Source organism: Arachis duranensis, chromosome 6 (assembly GCF_000817695.3).
Source record: "Arachis duranensis cultivar V14167 chromosome 6, aradu.V14167.gnm2.J7QH, whole genome shotgun sequence".
In the NCBI taxonomy this organism is placed as follows: domain Eukaryota; kingdom Viridiplantae; phylum Streptophyta; class Magnoliopsida; order Fabales; family Fabaceae; genus Arachis; species Arachis duranensis.
In genome coordinates this window covers 78,099,281-78,116,552 of record NC_029777.3, presented here as the reverse complement: position 1 = coordinate 78,116,552, position 17,272 = coordinate 78,099,281, and the positions used below count along the sequence as shown (strand labels likewise).

General features: G+C 38.5%; 1 protein-coding gene across 1 annotated transcript; it reads right to left on the bottom strand.

Annotated features, from left to right (window-relative positions):
• Nucleotides 1-406: 406 nt before the first annotated feature.
• On the bottom strand, nucleotides 407-10,196 carry LOC107494162 (transcription elongation factor SPT6 homolog). The gene is made up of 17 exons (XM_016115189.3): nucleotides 9,972-10,196; nucleotides 9,708-9,806; nucleotides 8,587-8,710; nucleotides 8,369-8,441; nucleotides 7,964-8,114; nucleotides 7,252-7,390; nucleotides 6,927-7,173; nucleotides 6,631-6,837; nucleotides 6,423-6,548; nucleotides 5,906-6,292; nucleotides 5,722-5,826; nucleotides 4,865-5,644; nucleotides 4,155-4,296; nucleotides 2,899-4,070; nucleotides 2,061-2,270; nucleotides 1,488-1,983; nucleotides 407-1,244 (listed from the first exon to the last, which is right to left on the bottom strand). The coding sequence occupies exons 1-17, from the start codon at nucleotides 10,000-10,002 to the stop codon at nucleotides 793-795; spliced, it is 4,941 nt and encodes a 1,646-aa protein (XP_015970675.1). The 5' UTR covers nucleotides 10,003-10,196; the 3' UTR covers nucleotides 407-792.
• Between the last annotated feature and the right edge of the window lie 7,076 nt (nucleotides 10,197-17,272).

The window sequence follows — 17,272 nt, the reverse complement described above, 5'->3', positions numbered from 1 at the left end:
ATAATCTATTTCGTTTTGGTTCAATTGACAATCTGAACTTAAATCATTCATTATCTTCAACAACAAGATAAATGTTCAAAACTGATTTCAGAACTTGATTTCAAAAACGTAGAGAACGAAAAAAATTACAAAAAAGAAAGTGAACGCAAAAAATGAAAAAAAAACCGCAAAGATAAAAAAGAACGTAGTTCTAAAACATTGAAAAAATTTGAAAAGAGAAACGAAATCCTTTCAAAAGAGAGTAATATATTCTTGCGTTGATTGAAAAATTATATAACGACGCATGAAGTAAATTAGGCTAAAAAATCTTATATGATTTTGTTTAACTTGTATGTAGAGAATATTTTTGTTTGCTTGATACCAAAGATGCACGGTGAGTCATACGTAATTTAAAATTTTAAATAAATGAATGAAATAATTCTTTAAAATTATGCGAAAAATTTACTAATTTTCCAACAGACAATTTTAAGATTTTGCTCCTCAAAGAGGCATCACCTAACAGGCAGCCAAAAAACCAATAATTTCATAAAAGTAACTACCTAATTTCAGCAAAACTGACAAAATCAAATGCACTCTCCCGTGCGCTCGACATCTGTTCAAGTTTACACATATTTACAACCAAATTACCAGTGCAAAAGTAGGCGCCAAAGAGGGTTGATTACATGTCAGTCAGTCAAATATGACTTCAAATGAAGCTAATCCCCCCACAGGGTATGCTAGGCTAATGTAGGTCAAATATGAATTGAACACGAAGCAACTGCCGAGGGCAAGCTAAACTAAGTTCTCAACAGTTCACCAACCAGAGCCGCCCCCGGCATTTCCAGACCATCCATTGTCAGATGCTTTCTTAGAGCCAGCTCCCCAGCCGGAGCCTCCATTATCGGTGTCACTTGGACCTGCACCACCACCCCATCCCCCGTTGTCATCACCGCTATTTCCACCTCCCCAACCACTGCTGCTACCTCCACCACTTCCCCCCCAACCACCAGGGAAAGCTTCTCTTCCAGGAGAATTTTGGACCTTAGCCCCTGGAAAATTGCTTAAATCATCTGCATCCTTTTTAGCCGAACTCCATCTAGATCCACCATACCCGGAGTCCTGCCTTTCATTATTGGAGCCATGTCCTCTATTGTTATCGTAAGAACCTCGACCACGTCCGCGTCCGCGCCCGCGTCCACCGCCATATGGACGAGGCACTCCGCTAGGGTGTTCATCTCTATTATTGTGTCTGTAATCTCCCCGTCCTGTAGAAAAAATAATACAAATGTGTCAATGCCTTCCAGTGAAAGCAAATTGTAAAATTACATGCAACTGAGAAATAGATTAACTAGGCCGAAATTTATATTTCATCTAAGTAGAACTAAAACCATTAACCATTTTAATAGCAGCAAAGCATGGAGTTGTGTGTATTCCGTAGCACCACCATAGATTCATTAACAACACCCAATAAGTTCAGCAGTAAACCAGAATTGAACTCATTGGTATACCTGTCCTAGAACCAGGAGTAGATGATCGATCCCTATCATAGGAGTTACCCCTCCAACCACCCTCATTGTTTGAACCTCCCCAGCCACTACCTGTAGATCCCCCTGATGAACCACCAGCCGCAGGGCTTCGCATTGGTACCATAGCAGCCACAGATCTAATGGAAGGGGCTGAATCATGCTGGGGATCATCAATATGCCTCTGAAAATACGCCACAAGCCGATCAATGTCCTCAAACATCTTCTTGCGAAATCTGAATCCTTTTGGATAAAGTCCAATGTACTCATGATGTGGATTTGTACTTCTTATATAAGTTAATATAAATGTTCCAGGATGTTCATGTGAGATGCCAAAACTATAGACAATGCGCATTGGATACTCAGATTTCTCCAGCCTCAAAAGTTCATCAACTTCTGCTTTTGTACCCTTCCTGAACTTGCGGTAATTTAACATTGCCTTTAAATGAGTCACCAAGGGATCAACATAACGGTCCATAACCTGAGAACAAATGATGTGGAGAAGTTAATCACACTACCAAAAGAAAGGTATCAAAGAAAACCAAGTCACAGACTGACCTCATCTAAATCCTCGAAAGTGTCCTCTCCAATTTTGAGTGTCTTCCCAATTCGAAGCAAGCTTGTAATGTCCTTATGTTCCTTTCCACCTTCGACTATATCTTTGTGGGCATACACTCCATCATGAATTTTGAGCGTTAAAGTAAGATATGAAGGTCCACGTGAACTAGGACGAATAATGCTTTCCCCAGGGTCTTTGTCAGACAAGAACTGCATTCACATAGAAGTAAGGCTAAGCAAGAATTTATTAACCATTAAATTAAATCTCAACAAAAAGAAACATTATTAATCTATTATTTCATTTTCAATGATCTGCAGTTCAAAAATATGGTATCAACTCCTACCAAATCCAAGAATCACACAAACTTCAAGAACTAGAATTATAATTGATTCAGTTGATTCAGGGATATCTAGAGTCTAGACAAAACAGTAGATAAGCAACAAATAAGATTTCATTTGAAGAAAACGTCATACTAAAGAACCAGCAGAGGAAAGCTCATATTGATATTTGCTTGGTCAGATATATTTGTACATAGAATCTAAATAAAGGTCCTGCAAAGCAATCTGTATGTCTAACATGAATTTCCATAAAATGGTCAAAGCAAAGCTTTGGAAACCAACTGCTAACCAACTCAATCGTTTAATTTAAATCTAGAAGCAATCATCAATTTAGTAGTTTTTCTCGAGTCTTTGTCGAGTATTCAGTTCTGAAGTCCAAGACTGTTGAGATGTGCATAAATAGAGGACTAGAGGCTAATTTTGCAACACAAGAAAGTCATAACATTGAAATAAAAGGCCAATAGAACACACATCATGATATAAAATTACTCAAACAAACCTCCATTGCTTCATCAGCAGTTATATTTTGAAAGCGTGGATGGACAATCATCCTCGGCTTGAAATGCTTCTTCGCAAGCTCCTTTTCTTTCCGAGCTTTGTCTTGATCACTCTGCAGAGAGCTTCTGTCTTCATGGTAGTAAGGATCAAGATCACGGTTGTTTTGAAACCGGTTGCTTCTCATTTCACTCTCTCTACAAACAAGGAAGACTTGATACCTATTCTTTTGAATTGACTTGATTTTACACGTGAGTATGTCACCCTCATGTATCCTATCAGAAAGTTCAACTACGTCTCTCCAATCATCAGTATAGTCTTCTTTCATAAGGATTCCAGTCATTCCAGATTCAAGCCCACATATTGCTTTCTGGGCTTGCACTCTGCGAACAGTGGCTTGGACAATTTTACCTTCTGCCAGAGTCTCCTCAGTCTCACCTGAAATCATATAGAACTCCTCATCCTGGCTTGGTTCTTCATATTGCTTACGCCATTCCTGGAAACCTTGAATCAGTTCTCTTTTTATGTCATAGAAAGTTTCTATCTTGTTCTGGCGTTTCTTTCCAGCAGCATATTCCTCGACGTCTAGGTTTTTCAAATAGCTAGGCCGGTCTCTCACATGCTCAATGGCCATCTCAGCATCATCATCATCGTTTGCATCACCTGTTCCATCCTCCTCATAGACATCTTTAGCCAACTCTATAGCAAGACTATATGATTCTGGATGGATTCTTGTATCATCCAGCAAATCAATAAACTGGCTGCTGCTAGCAGCCAACCCACTTCGTCGTACACGCAAAAACCCAACTGCATTGACAAACACCTTTTTACCCAGTTTATGTTCTGTCAGGAAGTCTTTCCGAGTAAAAATTGCACCAGCTCTCACCAATGATCTCTGCAAGGATGCAGCCTTTCGTGGACCAAGCCCGGAAACAAATTGCAATGGTGCAAATAACCACTCATGATTTATCGCCAGATTAATATCTAATCCAACCTGATTAGTCACATCTACCAAAACTTGCTCAATCATAGCAAACTTATCATCTGGGTTAAGAAAGCTCTCTAAAGAGCTCAGTTTCCATGATAATATTTCCTTTCTAGGTCCACATAATGTTGCAATCATTGCCAATGGGTTCTGAAGATATCGACCAAGTGCAACAGCCCGCCTCACTATACCTGCCAATGTAATAAACACACAGAATCAGTTCTAAGATTCCCAAAGGGGAAGGATCTGAGCCCAATCAATGCAGTAGTACTTACCTTGTTGGGAAGGAAGTTGTTCGGAGGAAATTCGTGAATTTTCATAAAGACGGGGAAGAGATTCATCCCCATACACAATGCTGAGCCCATCCATTTCATGCCCAACATCTCGAGGGTTTTCCTCTACCATCTTAAAAATGACCTAATAGAAATAAAGTATACCACATGAGACCTACAATAAAATAATAAATCCCTCATCGCCAAGGTCAGGTACATGGAATGAAGTTTCACGCAACTCAAAAAGAACTGCCAGATACAAATAAAATAAAACAATGAATGGATAATACATGACTCGGACAAAAATATCATATTATAGAGTAAAAGAACCAATAAACATCAGAGAAAGGCAACTGTAAACCTAATTTACTTATCAAATGGTTTTACACAAGCTCTAACTACAAAAGATTTCAGTCCATGCTTCCATGCCAGAGGTATTATAGGGTCACAATGGTTATAATTATGACATCAAAACAGACTTGATTTCTTTATATACAAACAATAGTACAAGCCAGCAATAACTATTTCCTACTCGAGGTCAAGTAAGTGGGACTAGTAACTAGTGCAAGCCCAGCCTAGCATGAATACTTTAGAAGATAAGCATCAAGCAACTGCATGTTTTGCTTAAGAGAATAGAGTTGCAGGAACAGGTGAAGCATCATATATAAGGAGAGGTAAAAATTATTGCATAACAAGAAAACCAAGATGCCAACCTCATATATATCTTCCTTTAGACGAGTGCAAGACAAATTTACAGCTCCCAAAACAACAACATGTGGTTGGTGATCTGTCATAAACTTCAGCACGCGTTCCTGGTCATTCTTCTTCCGTTGTTGGTCATTGACATTCTGTGATCTAAAAGTAAGAGACCCAGTGTAAAGCACATCTAGCACTTCTCCTGAAGAATCCAACATAACAAAAGTTGTCTGTGGTTTGCCAGGGCCCCAACAACATGCCATAACCCTAGGAGCGGCCTCTTCATCAGAGCTAAGATCATTTTCCTTCTGCTGATAAGGCCCCACAGAAACCTTACTCCATAATGCCTTCCCATACTCCATAAGTAACCAATTCTTTGCCTTGCTTGACAAAACACCTCTTGCCTCCTTTTCCATAGATGGTAAGAGAAACCGAAAGATTGCATCATTCAATATCAGCTTCCTCTGTTCATTCCACAGCTGAGCAGATCTACTAACACTATCACTAATATAATACTCATTAAATTGGTCTATTAACTTATTAAGATACTCTTCAGGAAGCTTAATAGTAACTTGGAGAAGTTTCTCCTCCTCTGCCTTCTGTATAAGGAGCCATTGGGCATCCTCAAACTTAGACAATGGCTTCTCGCGCAGCCACTTCACACCAGCAAACTGATGGAAAGAATCTATTGTTGTATTTCCATCAGCAGTAGGACAGGTAGACACCACCGCATGATCAAGAAAGTGAGTGCGAACATGCTTCCTAATGCTAGGCTCACAACTTATCTCAACGGCTGCCTGAAACAAAATATCCATTAGAATCAAATCAAAGGCCACTTTTAAGGATAAACCTGAGCAAGGTCAAATATGCATACCATGTGCCTAGCACACTTAAGTACTTCTTGAGGGGTATCATACATGGTACATGTAAAATTTGAAGCCATCTCCTCTGGTGTTTCCTTTGGATCCTCCAACTCATGCTACAATAGAGATAAGGAAAAATAGATCCTTTAGTTTAGTGTCAAAACAAATGGCAAAATCAAATTGAAGTATACTTACCAGAGCAACAAGTGAGAGACATAACCCAAGTTGCTCAGCACTGCACCCAAACCTGCTTGCAACCTCCCACAGACCTGCCTTACTGAAAGTGCTATACATAGACTTCCTTTTTGGCCTCTTGTATTGGCCTTCATCAACACCAACTTCACCTGGTGGAAAGTGCAAGTTGAACTTGGAGTCAACATCGTCAACTTCCCTCTCAGATTCCGCCTCCTTCAGGGATCTCATAACAGATTCAAACAACTGCCGGTTCAAGTTTAGTCGTGTTTCCTCATAAACACGGCGTGACTCTTCTTCAAATCGTTTTCTATAGTATTGCTGAAGGGCACTCTTCCTCTTCTGAAGAAGTAACCACTTCCTGTCCAAATCCTGTAGAGCCCAGAGAACCTAAACAGACAGAAGGAATCCATTTGCAGAAAAATAATCCTCTTGTCAATTGTAAACATAATATTATATTATAAACAGCGTAAATAAATATATGTAAAAAACCAGAAGCACCAGATCAGTGTTACCAAACCTTGTGCCATTTTAAAGTAGGTGTCTTGTTATTCTTATCCCAATTCTCATCACCATCTTCAGATCGCTCAAGGTCTTTTAATAAGCTTAAGCACTCCTCCTTCCGATACATAGCAATAAAAGGAATCTAGAACAAAAGAAGTTCCACGTTAGGAAAATAAAGGGAGGAGAAGACAAAAAGAGCCAAGTCTAAGGCATCTGACACAGACATCTAATTTCTGCACATGATGCATTTCCAAAAATCTTAAAATATCATCCTTCTCAATTGGTAGTTCCTTAGCCCCATTTTGATTGCTTGTGATTTTCTTGGAAATCCAAGGGACTGCACCATTGCCAAGTTGGCTAACTATCCATTGGCTCTCCTCTTCTAAAATACCTCCATCCATAGGAGGAGCACCGGTACTCTCCTCAGATATCTACAGAAGACCAAAAATAAAAGCTTATAATATATGAATACAACTTGGTGATTAGAAAATTTTTCATCTAATTCCATATCTCTAAAGACCTGCATTCTCTCCGGAATGTCTAGCTCCCTTATCTGGTCATCTTTCTCTGTCATATACTTCTCTGAAAGGACAATAGGCTCAAATTCATCCTCAAGTCTAGTTTCTCTATATTCATTCGATTCCAGTTTGTGCTTGCGGTTCTGCAGCAATTCTTCCACATCACCAAATAACTCTTGTGCTTCTTGCAAAGCTGATGAAGAGACACCTGGTGCCTGCCTAGTTTTCTTTCTCTTCAGCTTCCTTCGTCTACGTCGATTTTTCAACATATCATTAAAACAAATAATAGTATCTTACATAAGAAAAAAATCAACATGTTCAAAATACCTCACAAGATCTCCATTCTCATCCATTACGTCTTCATCCACAATGAAGTCAGCCATTTCATCATCTTCTCCAATGTCTGCATCCTCCTCCTCCTCCTCTCCTTGTTCCTCTTCTTCAACAATGTCTTCAGGTGGAGCTCCTGTAATTCATGTTTAGGTGATGTAACTGAATTTAGATTACAAGTGTATATTTGAGCATGAAAAATAGCTTTGGCAGATAAATGATGCTCCACACTGAATAGACAGATTATGAGTGGGTTTGGTAAAGCTTGAAGGAATGGTCTAGCTTAAAAAAAAAAGCATATACCATTTTATCAGTTTGCTAAATCAAAAAGTTAGAGTGCTTTTGGTCTGGTCTTTTAAAAGCCAGGCACCATTCTTGAGAACTCGCATGAGATATTTTTGAGAGTTGGCATATGGTCGCTAAAATTAAAAAAGATCATTCTAGTCTTCCATTAATTTAGGATTTCAACTTATAAACTTTAGCTCTTTGATATAATGTTTACCATGGCCATTTTAGATTTTCCAAACTAGACCAAACACTATTCTCGTGTAACTTCCTGCTTATTGGGAGCAAGTTTCACCCTTATTTTACCAAAGAGTAACATGAAATAGAAAACTATTATTTGGTAAACATTCAAAAAACTCATTCTTCCAAAAGAGGGCATTCTCAATTAGAAACCAAAATATAAACCTGCAGAATTAGGAAGTACCTTCATCATCACCAAATAAACTGCGTTTAAGCTTCTCCTCAGCAGTTCGCCCAACTTTACCACTCCCATCAAACTCTTCACCAGATAATCCAGAGGGCTCCTCCTCGGTATCCCTCCGACCTTTTTTCAGCCGTTTGAACTTTTTGCTCTCCTGATGAAAAATTGAAAATTATTGTTGACTTGTATATTATCAACTAGGGTTAACGATCGGGATTCTTAAATCTTCCTCCTAATTCTCAAGAGTAAAAAATAATTTTTTTTTTAATGAAAACATAAAAAGTATAAAAATCCAAAAAGTACAACTTTTATTTAGAAATTAGGAGGAAAATAAAGATGGTTTAGGATTCCCAATCATTTTTCTATAAACTATAAGCCATAATTGAAAATATATGCAAGTTCCCTGACCTTCCGACGATGAATATTGATGTTATTATCCTCCAACAACTCATAATCATCTTCATCAAGGACATACTCCTCCCTGAACAGTTGGAATAATTCATCAAAATTTAAAAGAATAACATCACATATTAAAATTTCAGGCAAGAAATACAAAAGAAAGTACAGTTATTTTTAAACAAATTTCTTTTTTCTGGAGAGGGGTACACACAACATAAATAACTTACTTTTTCTTCCTCTTTTTCTTCTTCTGCCGCTCATCATCACTTTCTGGCCTCTCTTCATCTTGCTCATCTTCATCTTCAACATCATCCACTATAAATCCATCATTTTCATATTCATCCTGCCCTTCTGAATTGAGGTGGAAAAGCAGCAGAGTATCAGTGCCAATACAAAGCATCATTTAAAGCTTATAAAGGGAAAATATTATTCCCATGACTAGTTACAGATAATAAGATACCAACTGAAAGATTAGATTCACATAACAAGCAAAAGGGAAGCTAGACCAAGTTGGCAACAATCACATTTCTGCCTCTGAGGGATTGATCAAACAGTAAGTTGCAACCATCATTTGAACCTCCCAATCAAAAAAAGTTCAAAAGAACAACCAAAATAAACAAAAAATCATTTTTAAAATGTGAGAATCCCCACCAAAGCATCCAGCAGACCATCTATAAAAGCTCATACGGAACATTGTCCCCCAAAATGAGTGAAACCCACAGGTATTGCTACTTGCTTGTGATTCTTATATAATATGTTAACAACAGATATAGAAGACAAAAATATAAAGCCATTCAGAATTCTGTGCTTATTATCCCACTAGATAGAGTAAATGTACTAATTGAGTCTGCTACATGGAAAAATCAACAACATGATATTCTGTTAAAAATTATACTTAACACTTCAACCAACACAGTAAATACATCAAATACCCCAACCCCTTCAGTATCCAGGCTGACAAATGTCATCTCATCCAAGAAAAACCCAATATAGGCACAGAAACATGTATTTTCATTCTCTGTCAAGAAAATACACCAAAATTGCAAATGCTTCTGGTCCCTAAACACAAGGCACCGAACTAATAAAGAAAACCTTTCTCCATTCACCACGTGCAACAGTTCACACATGCACCAAATAGGACTACATCATAAACCCTAATTTGAAGGCCTAAAGTCGAAACCCTAGTGTTCTTAACAAACAAAAACTAAACAACGACAACATCGCCACCACCTCTAGCAAGAGATTTTGCAGAAATAAAAAACCACTATGCCAAAAGGAGCACACAACAAAAATTTCAGCTCCCAAACAGCGCAAAGCCCAGAAATTCAAACCGAAACGAAGAAAATACCTTCTTCATCTTCCTCATCGTCATCGTCCACATCCCGACCGTCTTCCAAACCATCTCCATCAGCGGGGTCCCTCTCTTCCTCCTCGTACTCGACCTCATCTGCGCGCATCGAAGAGCCACCACAAAAGGTGGGAAAAACACAAGAAAAATGCACAATAACGTCAGAGTTTCGGAAGAATCCGAAGAACAAATCGCAATAAAAATGCAAAAAAGTGATCCGATATTCTATGTGTTTTGGGGAAAAAGATCAATTCTAGGGTTCACCTTCTTCGTCAGAGACGACGGCCTTGGCCATGATTTCGCGAACGAAGCAAAACGCGAACGAGTTGGCAAAAACGACAGAGAAGAGAACGCAGAGAGAAACGAAAGGAAAGAGTAAAAACGACACAGGCTGCTGTCGAGCGCGAATCAGGAAAAAATGGGAAGAGAGATTTTTATGGGTTTCTAAGTGAAGAAATGAAAAGATGGAGGAGAAGTAGTGGGTTATTTCTGTGTGCTGCTGAGTGCTTCTGGGTTTTACTCCCAAACCCAAAGTGCTAATCGGGTATTCCCCGCTCCGATCCGTTTACAATGGATTACCATATTCTTTTTCTCTTATATGTAATAAGTAATACGGGCCTGCTACACATACAAGTCTACAAGCATACAAGTTGGTCCAGCCCAAAGAGAACTCACGCGTATGAAGAGAGATAACATGGCGCGTCAAAATCACGCGCTCAACACTCAAACGGTTACGTATGGCAGACTCTTCCACTTCTTCCACTTCTTCCATTTCTCAAGGCGCTTTCAAAACAAGGAAACCCTCCCATTTTCGAGCGAAAATCAAAGTTCAAAATATAGAAATCGTTATTCGAAAACTCCATCAAAACACCATCAAACTCTCCGTGAAGAATTTGAAGAAAAAACAAAGCAACAATACTCAACGTAAGTCCATTAAGATTCCTGTATATTTTACTTTTCTTCTACGTCGTTCTTCTAGGGTTTACTATTATTCTTGCTTCTTTGTTACACTGTTCTAAGTTCTACGTCGTTCTTCTAAGTTCTACGTCGTTCTACGTTGTTGTTCTAAGTTCTCCTGCTATTTTTGTTGATTTTTGGGGGTTTATTCCGTAGATTCGGGGGTGTAAACTGCTTAACCTTGTAATGTGGCTTGATATTGAAGCATGGTTGAGTGATATCTGACTAATATCTATACGCATGTATCTGAATAATATCTATGGGTGTATCTCACTGTTATCAATGGGTGTATCTTGCTGATATCTTTGGGTGTATCTCACTCATATATATGGGTGTATCTTACTGTTATCAATGGGTGTATCTTATTGTTATTAATGGGTGTATCTGAGTCATATATATATGGGTGTATCTTACTGATCTCTTTGGGTGTATTTTTAGTTTCAGAGAAAATGGCAGCAAGAAACCAAACAAAAGACCTTAAGTGTGCCACACATCTCCTGAATGATAAGTTCATAAACATGACTGAGGAGAAGAAGGCGATTGTGAGGGATCTTGGATTCGGTGGGTTGATGCACATCCCACCACTAAGGGTGGATCACCAACTCTTAAGGGAGCTGGCAAACAACTTCAAACTTGGGGAGAACAGACTGAAGACAGGATATGGTTCTTTCCAAATAACCCCAAAAAAAATAGGTGATGCGCTTAGCATCAATGCAACAGGTAATTAGCTCAAAATTATAGGTCTATATTAAGTTGTTGCTTGGGTGTATTTGAACCGACTTGGATACTTTGTTGTCTTCCTTTTTGTAGGAGATCTATTTCCTGAGAAAGTTGACTATAAGAAACTTTCTGATGATGACAAAATAATTTATAGAAGATTCCAGGGTAAGACCCTCAAAAGTCTTACCGATGAAATGATGGAAATCAGCGTTGGCAACGAAGAGGAACGCCTGATGTTCAAGAGGATATTCATCCTCTACATACAGATGGCGTTCCTTTTGCCAACGACGATAAACAAAATATCGCCCGTGCACATGGCCCCAATTTTTAAGATGGACGGCATATCGGAGAGAAACTGGGGGGCATGTTTTGACCTTCATGGTCAAGGGCATCACAGACTACCAGGAGAAGAAGAAGAAGGCAATTAATGGCTGCCTCTTCGCCCTGATGATAATCTACTTTCATCTTTCAAAAAACAAAGGCAAGAATAGGACTGAAAGACCACCAAAGCCCTGGATTGCCAACTGGACTAAGGAGCAGTTGGTGGAAAGAATGACTGCAGAAAGAAAGGAATTTTGGTGAGTAATCATAATAAGTTGGTGTATTTTATTTACCCGAATGGTGCTAACTAAAATATCTCATGTTTCAGGAGATTGTGAAGATGGCAGAGACAAGAGAAAAAATGAAAAAAAAAAGAAAAAAAAGAAAAAAAACAAGAAATAAAAAAAAACAAAAAAAGGAAGGCGAGCCCAACATCGTCTTCGCAGACAAAAACTACTGACAGTGACACTTCTACCTCTGAGTCTGAGGCTCAAGAAGGGAAGAGGAGTCAGATTCTGATTCAGAATCTGAATCTGAACCAAGTGATGAGTAATGTCCTGAAATTAATACTCCTTTCTTTTGGCTTCGTTATAAAGATTTCGTGTATTAACTGAAGTGTCTATTATTTAACTTATAGGAGCGAAGAATCATCACCTGCGGAGAAGGAGAAGAAAAAGAAAAAAACAAAAACAACTCCAAAAAAGTAAGCAATTCTTTGGATAAAATTCTGTGATAAAATTAATTTTTTATTTCTGATTGGTACTGTTTTTTTTTCACCCAGAAAACAACAAAAAAAGAAAAAAGTTGTTGTGGAGGATTCACCTCCTGAAGAAGATCAATACTTTGACGGGTACAGTACCTCGTAAGCTATACTACGGTCTATCATCGTAATTATTTTGTTAAAGTCTTATTTTATGAATGTAGTGAGAGATATGAAATATCAAGTGACAAACTCGATGAATGGCTAAGGGAAAATGTTGATAAATCTGCTGCAGAGGGGTATGTCTTGCTGGCTATGTATTTGAGATTTTGGTGTCTTTTGTTTGCTAATAATTGTATCTTGTTTCGCAGGAACAACCAAGCTGACCTGCGATCGACAGAAGGTCGCTATGTGTCCTCTGAAACGTAAGAAGCTTTATTATTTAATAAAATCTTGTTATCATAATTTGGGTGTATTTTGTGGAACCATTTGGGTGTATTTTGTTGATCAAGTTGGGTGTATGTTGTTTATTAAGTTGGGTGTATTTCGTTTGTTGTGTTGGGTGTATATTGTCCATTCAGTTGGTTGTATCTTGTGCATTCATTTGTAGACTACCGGCTGTGAACTTGGGAAGTGATGATCCTTCCTCTCAAGGACGCACAGAACAGAGTAGTATAAACCAGCCGTCACAGAGCATGTAATTTCTCTTTCAAATAACCGTTACTTTTGTTCTTCTAATTCCTTCTACTTCTAATTCTGTATATATTTTTCTTAGAAAAAAAGACCTTTATAATTTTATTCAAGAAAAAAAAGGTAGCAAAAAAAAGCAAAAACTGCAAGTATGTAAGTTCTCAAAAAACAAAGTCTGTCTTCTTTTTGAATTGTTCGGGTGTATTTTTTGACTTTCTTTGGGTGTATTTTAGGTTGAGTCCGGTTCAACAGTCAGCCAGTGAGCCGGCTGATTCGAATATGATGGTTGTGAGGGAACAGACACCGTCGGATGCACTTGTAATGTGAGTTTTTGAAGAATATTTCAACCTTATTACCTTATTATTTTGAAAGGCGTTGTTAACCTTTCATTTTTCTTCTTGTTTAGACTCCCAATTCAAGTTTTTGTGCCGGCGTCCCAAACAACCACTGTGCCGGAACTTCAAGAAACACCCGAATCAGATTTTGAACCAACTCCTCTACTACAGATTGAAGGAACTACAGAAACGTAAGAAATAGTATTGGGTGAATATTTGTTTAGAGTTTGGGTGTATATTGAGTTACAGTTCGGGTGTATATATGCTAACAGTTTGGGTGTATATTGTTCCTGAATAGTTTTTTTATGCCATGATTAATTTTGTGTAACTGTGCAGCACTCCTGAACCCCCCAACAACTTGAAGAAAGCACACCCACGCTTCCCTCAGCTCCAACTAAAATGTAAGTTCATCAGACTAAAATCAATCTTTGCTTATGATCTGTATATTCTTACTCTTATAATACATTATACATGATGACGCAGTCATCCAGCCGCAGAAGATGTTGCTGCCCTGATGATGATGGCACAGACAGCATCCTATGTTTCTAAAACAGATCTAGTGCCATCATTCAGCCTTGGCTTGACTGATTCAAGCCAGGAGGGAGCGTCAACGCAGGAGACAGAAAAGGCAAAATCTCCAGAAACTGCAAATTTGCTAGAACAATTAGACGATTTGGTACAAAAAATAGCAAGAAATGCAGCAAAAGAAGAAAGTAAAAGTCCACAAATTCAAAGGGAGACTGGGGGAGAAAGTTCTGGGAAGTTTGAAACTCCTGCGGGAAAAAATCAGAATACAAATGATATGAAAGAGAAGTGCTACATCTGGGGGACGGAGTGAAGACATACGCAGATGGCAGCACTAACGAGTATGACAACATGTGCACTCTGATTGCCCAAGATAAATACATTTTGACAAAAATGCACATTGCATCACTCTAGCCAGCAACTTTTATAGAAGCTGAGGTAATATAAGAATAACATTAATATTTTTACACCAAAGTTTACTGCAATGTTTATTAATATAAATTCGTTTTGGCATATATTTCTAGATTGTATCTGCCATGTGCCTCATTCTCAACTAGACAAATGATAAAAGGTTTCAAGAACAAATATACTGTCTCCCCCCCCCCCATTGTGGTAAGTGTTACTTCAATCCTTCAGATTTTTGCTCCTGTTTGCCACTCGGGACATTGGTGGTTATGGCTGATAAATACAAGAATGCGGAAATGTCAAATACTTGACCCGCTACACAAAAAAGCTCCAAGCGATGAGAGAAAGGACATTAATAAATTCACTGTAAGTTGCCTCTGTCTTCTTTACTTTAATAGATAGGTCTATTTCGAAGGTTGTGTTGGGTGTATATTCCATATTCAGTTGGGTGTATCCTGTGCATTCATTCGGGTGTATTAATGATTTGTTTTGGTATTTAAGGGATATGTATTTTCAAGATTGATAATATATGCTGGCGGGAAACCTCTGGAGAAAGGCGAGAATAGTATATGCTGGCGGGGCACCTCTGAAGAGAAAGGAGAAGGAGAAGGAAATTAAACCACCATATGTTAACATCTCAGGCCAAAAGATAAGGTATAAATTTGTGACTCTGAACATTAAACTTTCCTAAATGAGATTTGTAATTTATTTTCTTCGTTTTCAGTTATGACTGCGCTATCTACGTAATGAAGTGGCTTGAGTTAATTGAGCCGGAAAACATCAAAAAGGGGAAGTATGAATGGGATAATTGGCCACAGGTAACTGTCTTTAGAACTATATAACTCTGTATTACTTTACTGAATTAATATTGCTGTTTAAACAGAATATACTTTTTAATTGTAGGAGGAGGTCGACCACTATAGAGTGGAGTATGCTTCCCGGATACTATTCAGTGAGATGAATAAACAGAGAAATCGGGCAATTAGAGAAAGATGAATAAACAGAGAGATCGGGCAATTAGAGAGAGTAGTGCTATAAGGCTGTCGAAGCCATCCTCTGTATTATTGAGTCCGTTTTGTCAGATTAATTCTGCTGATATAGAAACTGGGTAATCCAACTGCTGGGTAGTTTGTAAATTGAACAAATGATGTAAATATTTGCCAATTATCAACAACTTCTATTCCATGTATATTTTTTCCCATAGTTAAACTATCTGTGCTGGTAAACTGTCTGTGATGTATTAAAAAACTGTATTACAGGTGGTAAACGCAAATTATAAACGCAAATTATAAACTGTTACACCCAACGCAAGTCTAATAATACACCCAAGATTGCATAAAATTTACACCCAACTGTCTGCGCTGTATTCAAAATGTATGAATTACATGTACTAAAATATGAAGAAAAACATCAAATGAAATATACACCCATAACCTGCGAATTTTTACAGCTTTTGTTCTATATGTATCTATATATGTGTCTATATGTAAATTGTCAATTAACAAAAATACACCCAAAAGTAACAGTGATTTTACACCCATACGCTTTATAACTATACACCCAACGAGTTATCCCCTGCTGCTGGTACCCTGAGCTGATAATTCATAACGTGCCCTTGATATTGGTTGGAATTTGAATGCGCCGTTGATGCAGCATCAAACACGTTTATCTGAATATAACACTCATACATTAGGTAAATTATTAACGAGAAAAATAAACTCAATCGCCACAAATTTAAAGAACATTTCCTTGTACCTCGCTTAAAACTTTCGTCTTCTTCTTCTTTGTGGCATTTGTAATCTATTTGTCCAGCTTTGAACCTAGCCTGTTTTTTGGACGTCCTCTTGTTCGTATCCTTGGCGGGCTTTGAAGCTCGTTAACGAATTCCAAGTTGGCGTCTTCGTGGGATAAAGAAGATCTCCCCTTCCTTTTGGCTTTTAATGCTTCCATCTCGGCCATGACGTTATCGTACGCACGGTACAGAATTGCAGTCAGCTCCTCCGATTCAGAGGCAAATTCGTAAATATTTTGCGAACGAAAAACCAATTGGTCGAACCTCTTGCTTCTTGGCTCCATTAGTGGCTCGTCGTGGCTGCTCTTGATGTGTGTGTGTCGCCTCTTTACCTTCTTGCTCCATCGTTCCAGTATATATCTAGGAGACACTTGGCTTACTTGTTCGAAGCTTAACACGCTTAGTGCGTGACGGCACAGTATCCCTCTCGACTCGAATAATAAGCATTGACATTTTACCTCGGCTGCAACTGAGTCGTAGGTAACCGCGAACTTGTTGAATATTGAGCTGGAAACTTGTTCTCCAACTTCGTATATTGAATAGCCTAGAGCGAAATTCTTTAATCTGGTGATGCAATTCGCCTTTCCTCTGAATTGCGCTTGGACTTCCCTAAACTTTGCGTGAGTGATGCATCTTGAAACTGAGCTTCAATGGAGGATTTGGTTGCACACGGTATGACCGTATAAAAATCTGCAGCATCTGATTCTCTCTCTGCTTGCTCCCTGCTTCCGAGGCAATTATCGTATTGTTTGATGAACTGAATAAGCGAGCTGTTCCGGGTGATGTACTTGTTAAAAAATGAATGCATGCTCTCGCTCCTTTGTGTGCTTCTCATCCCTGCCCAGAAGTGGTGGTCCAGATAGATAGGAACCCATATGTGACGGTCTTTGTACAGATCTGCATAATACACCCAAACACAGACTGTAAATACACCCGAGAGAACTAACAATTTACACCACTGCTGCAGATTTTAAAAACACATTACCTGAAAGTCACTTGTTGTCTGCAAGACCAAAATTCACCAGAAAATCGTTCCAATTCCTATCGAATGAGTCTTTGCTATGAGAGTTCCAAACAACAAGGCTCATTTCTTGTTCGATATCGGCATGTCCCTTGTACC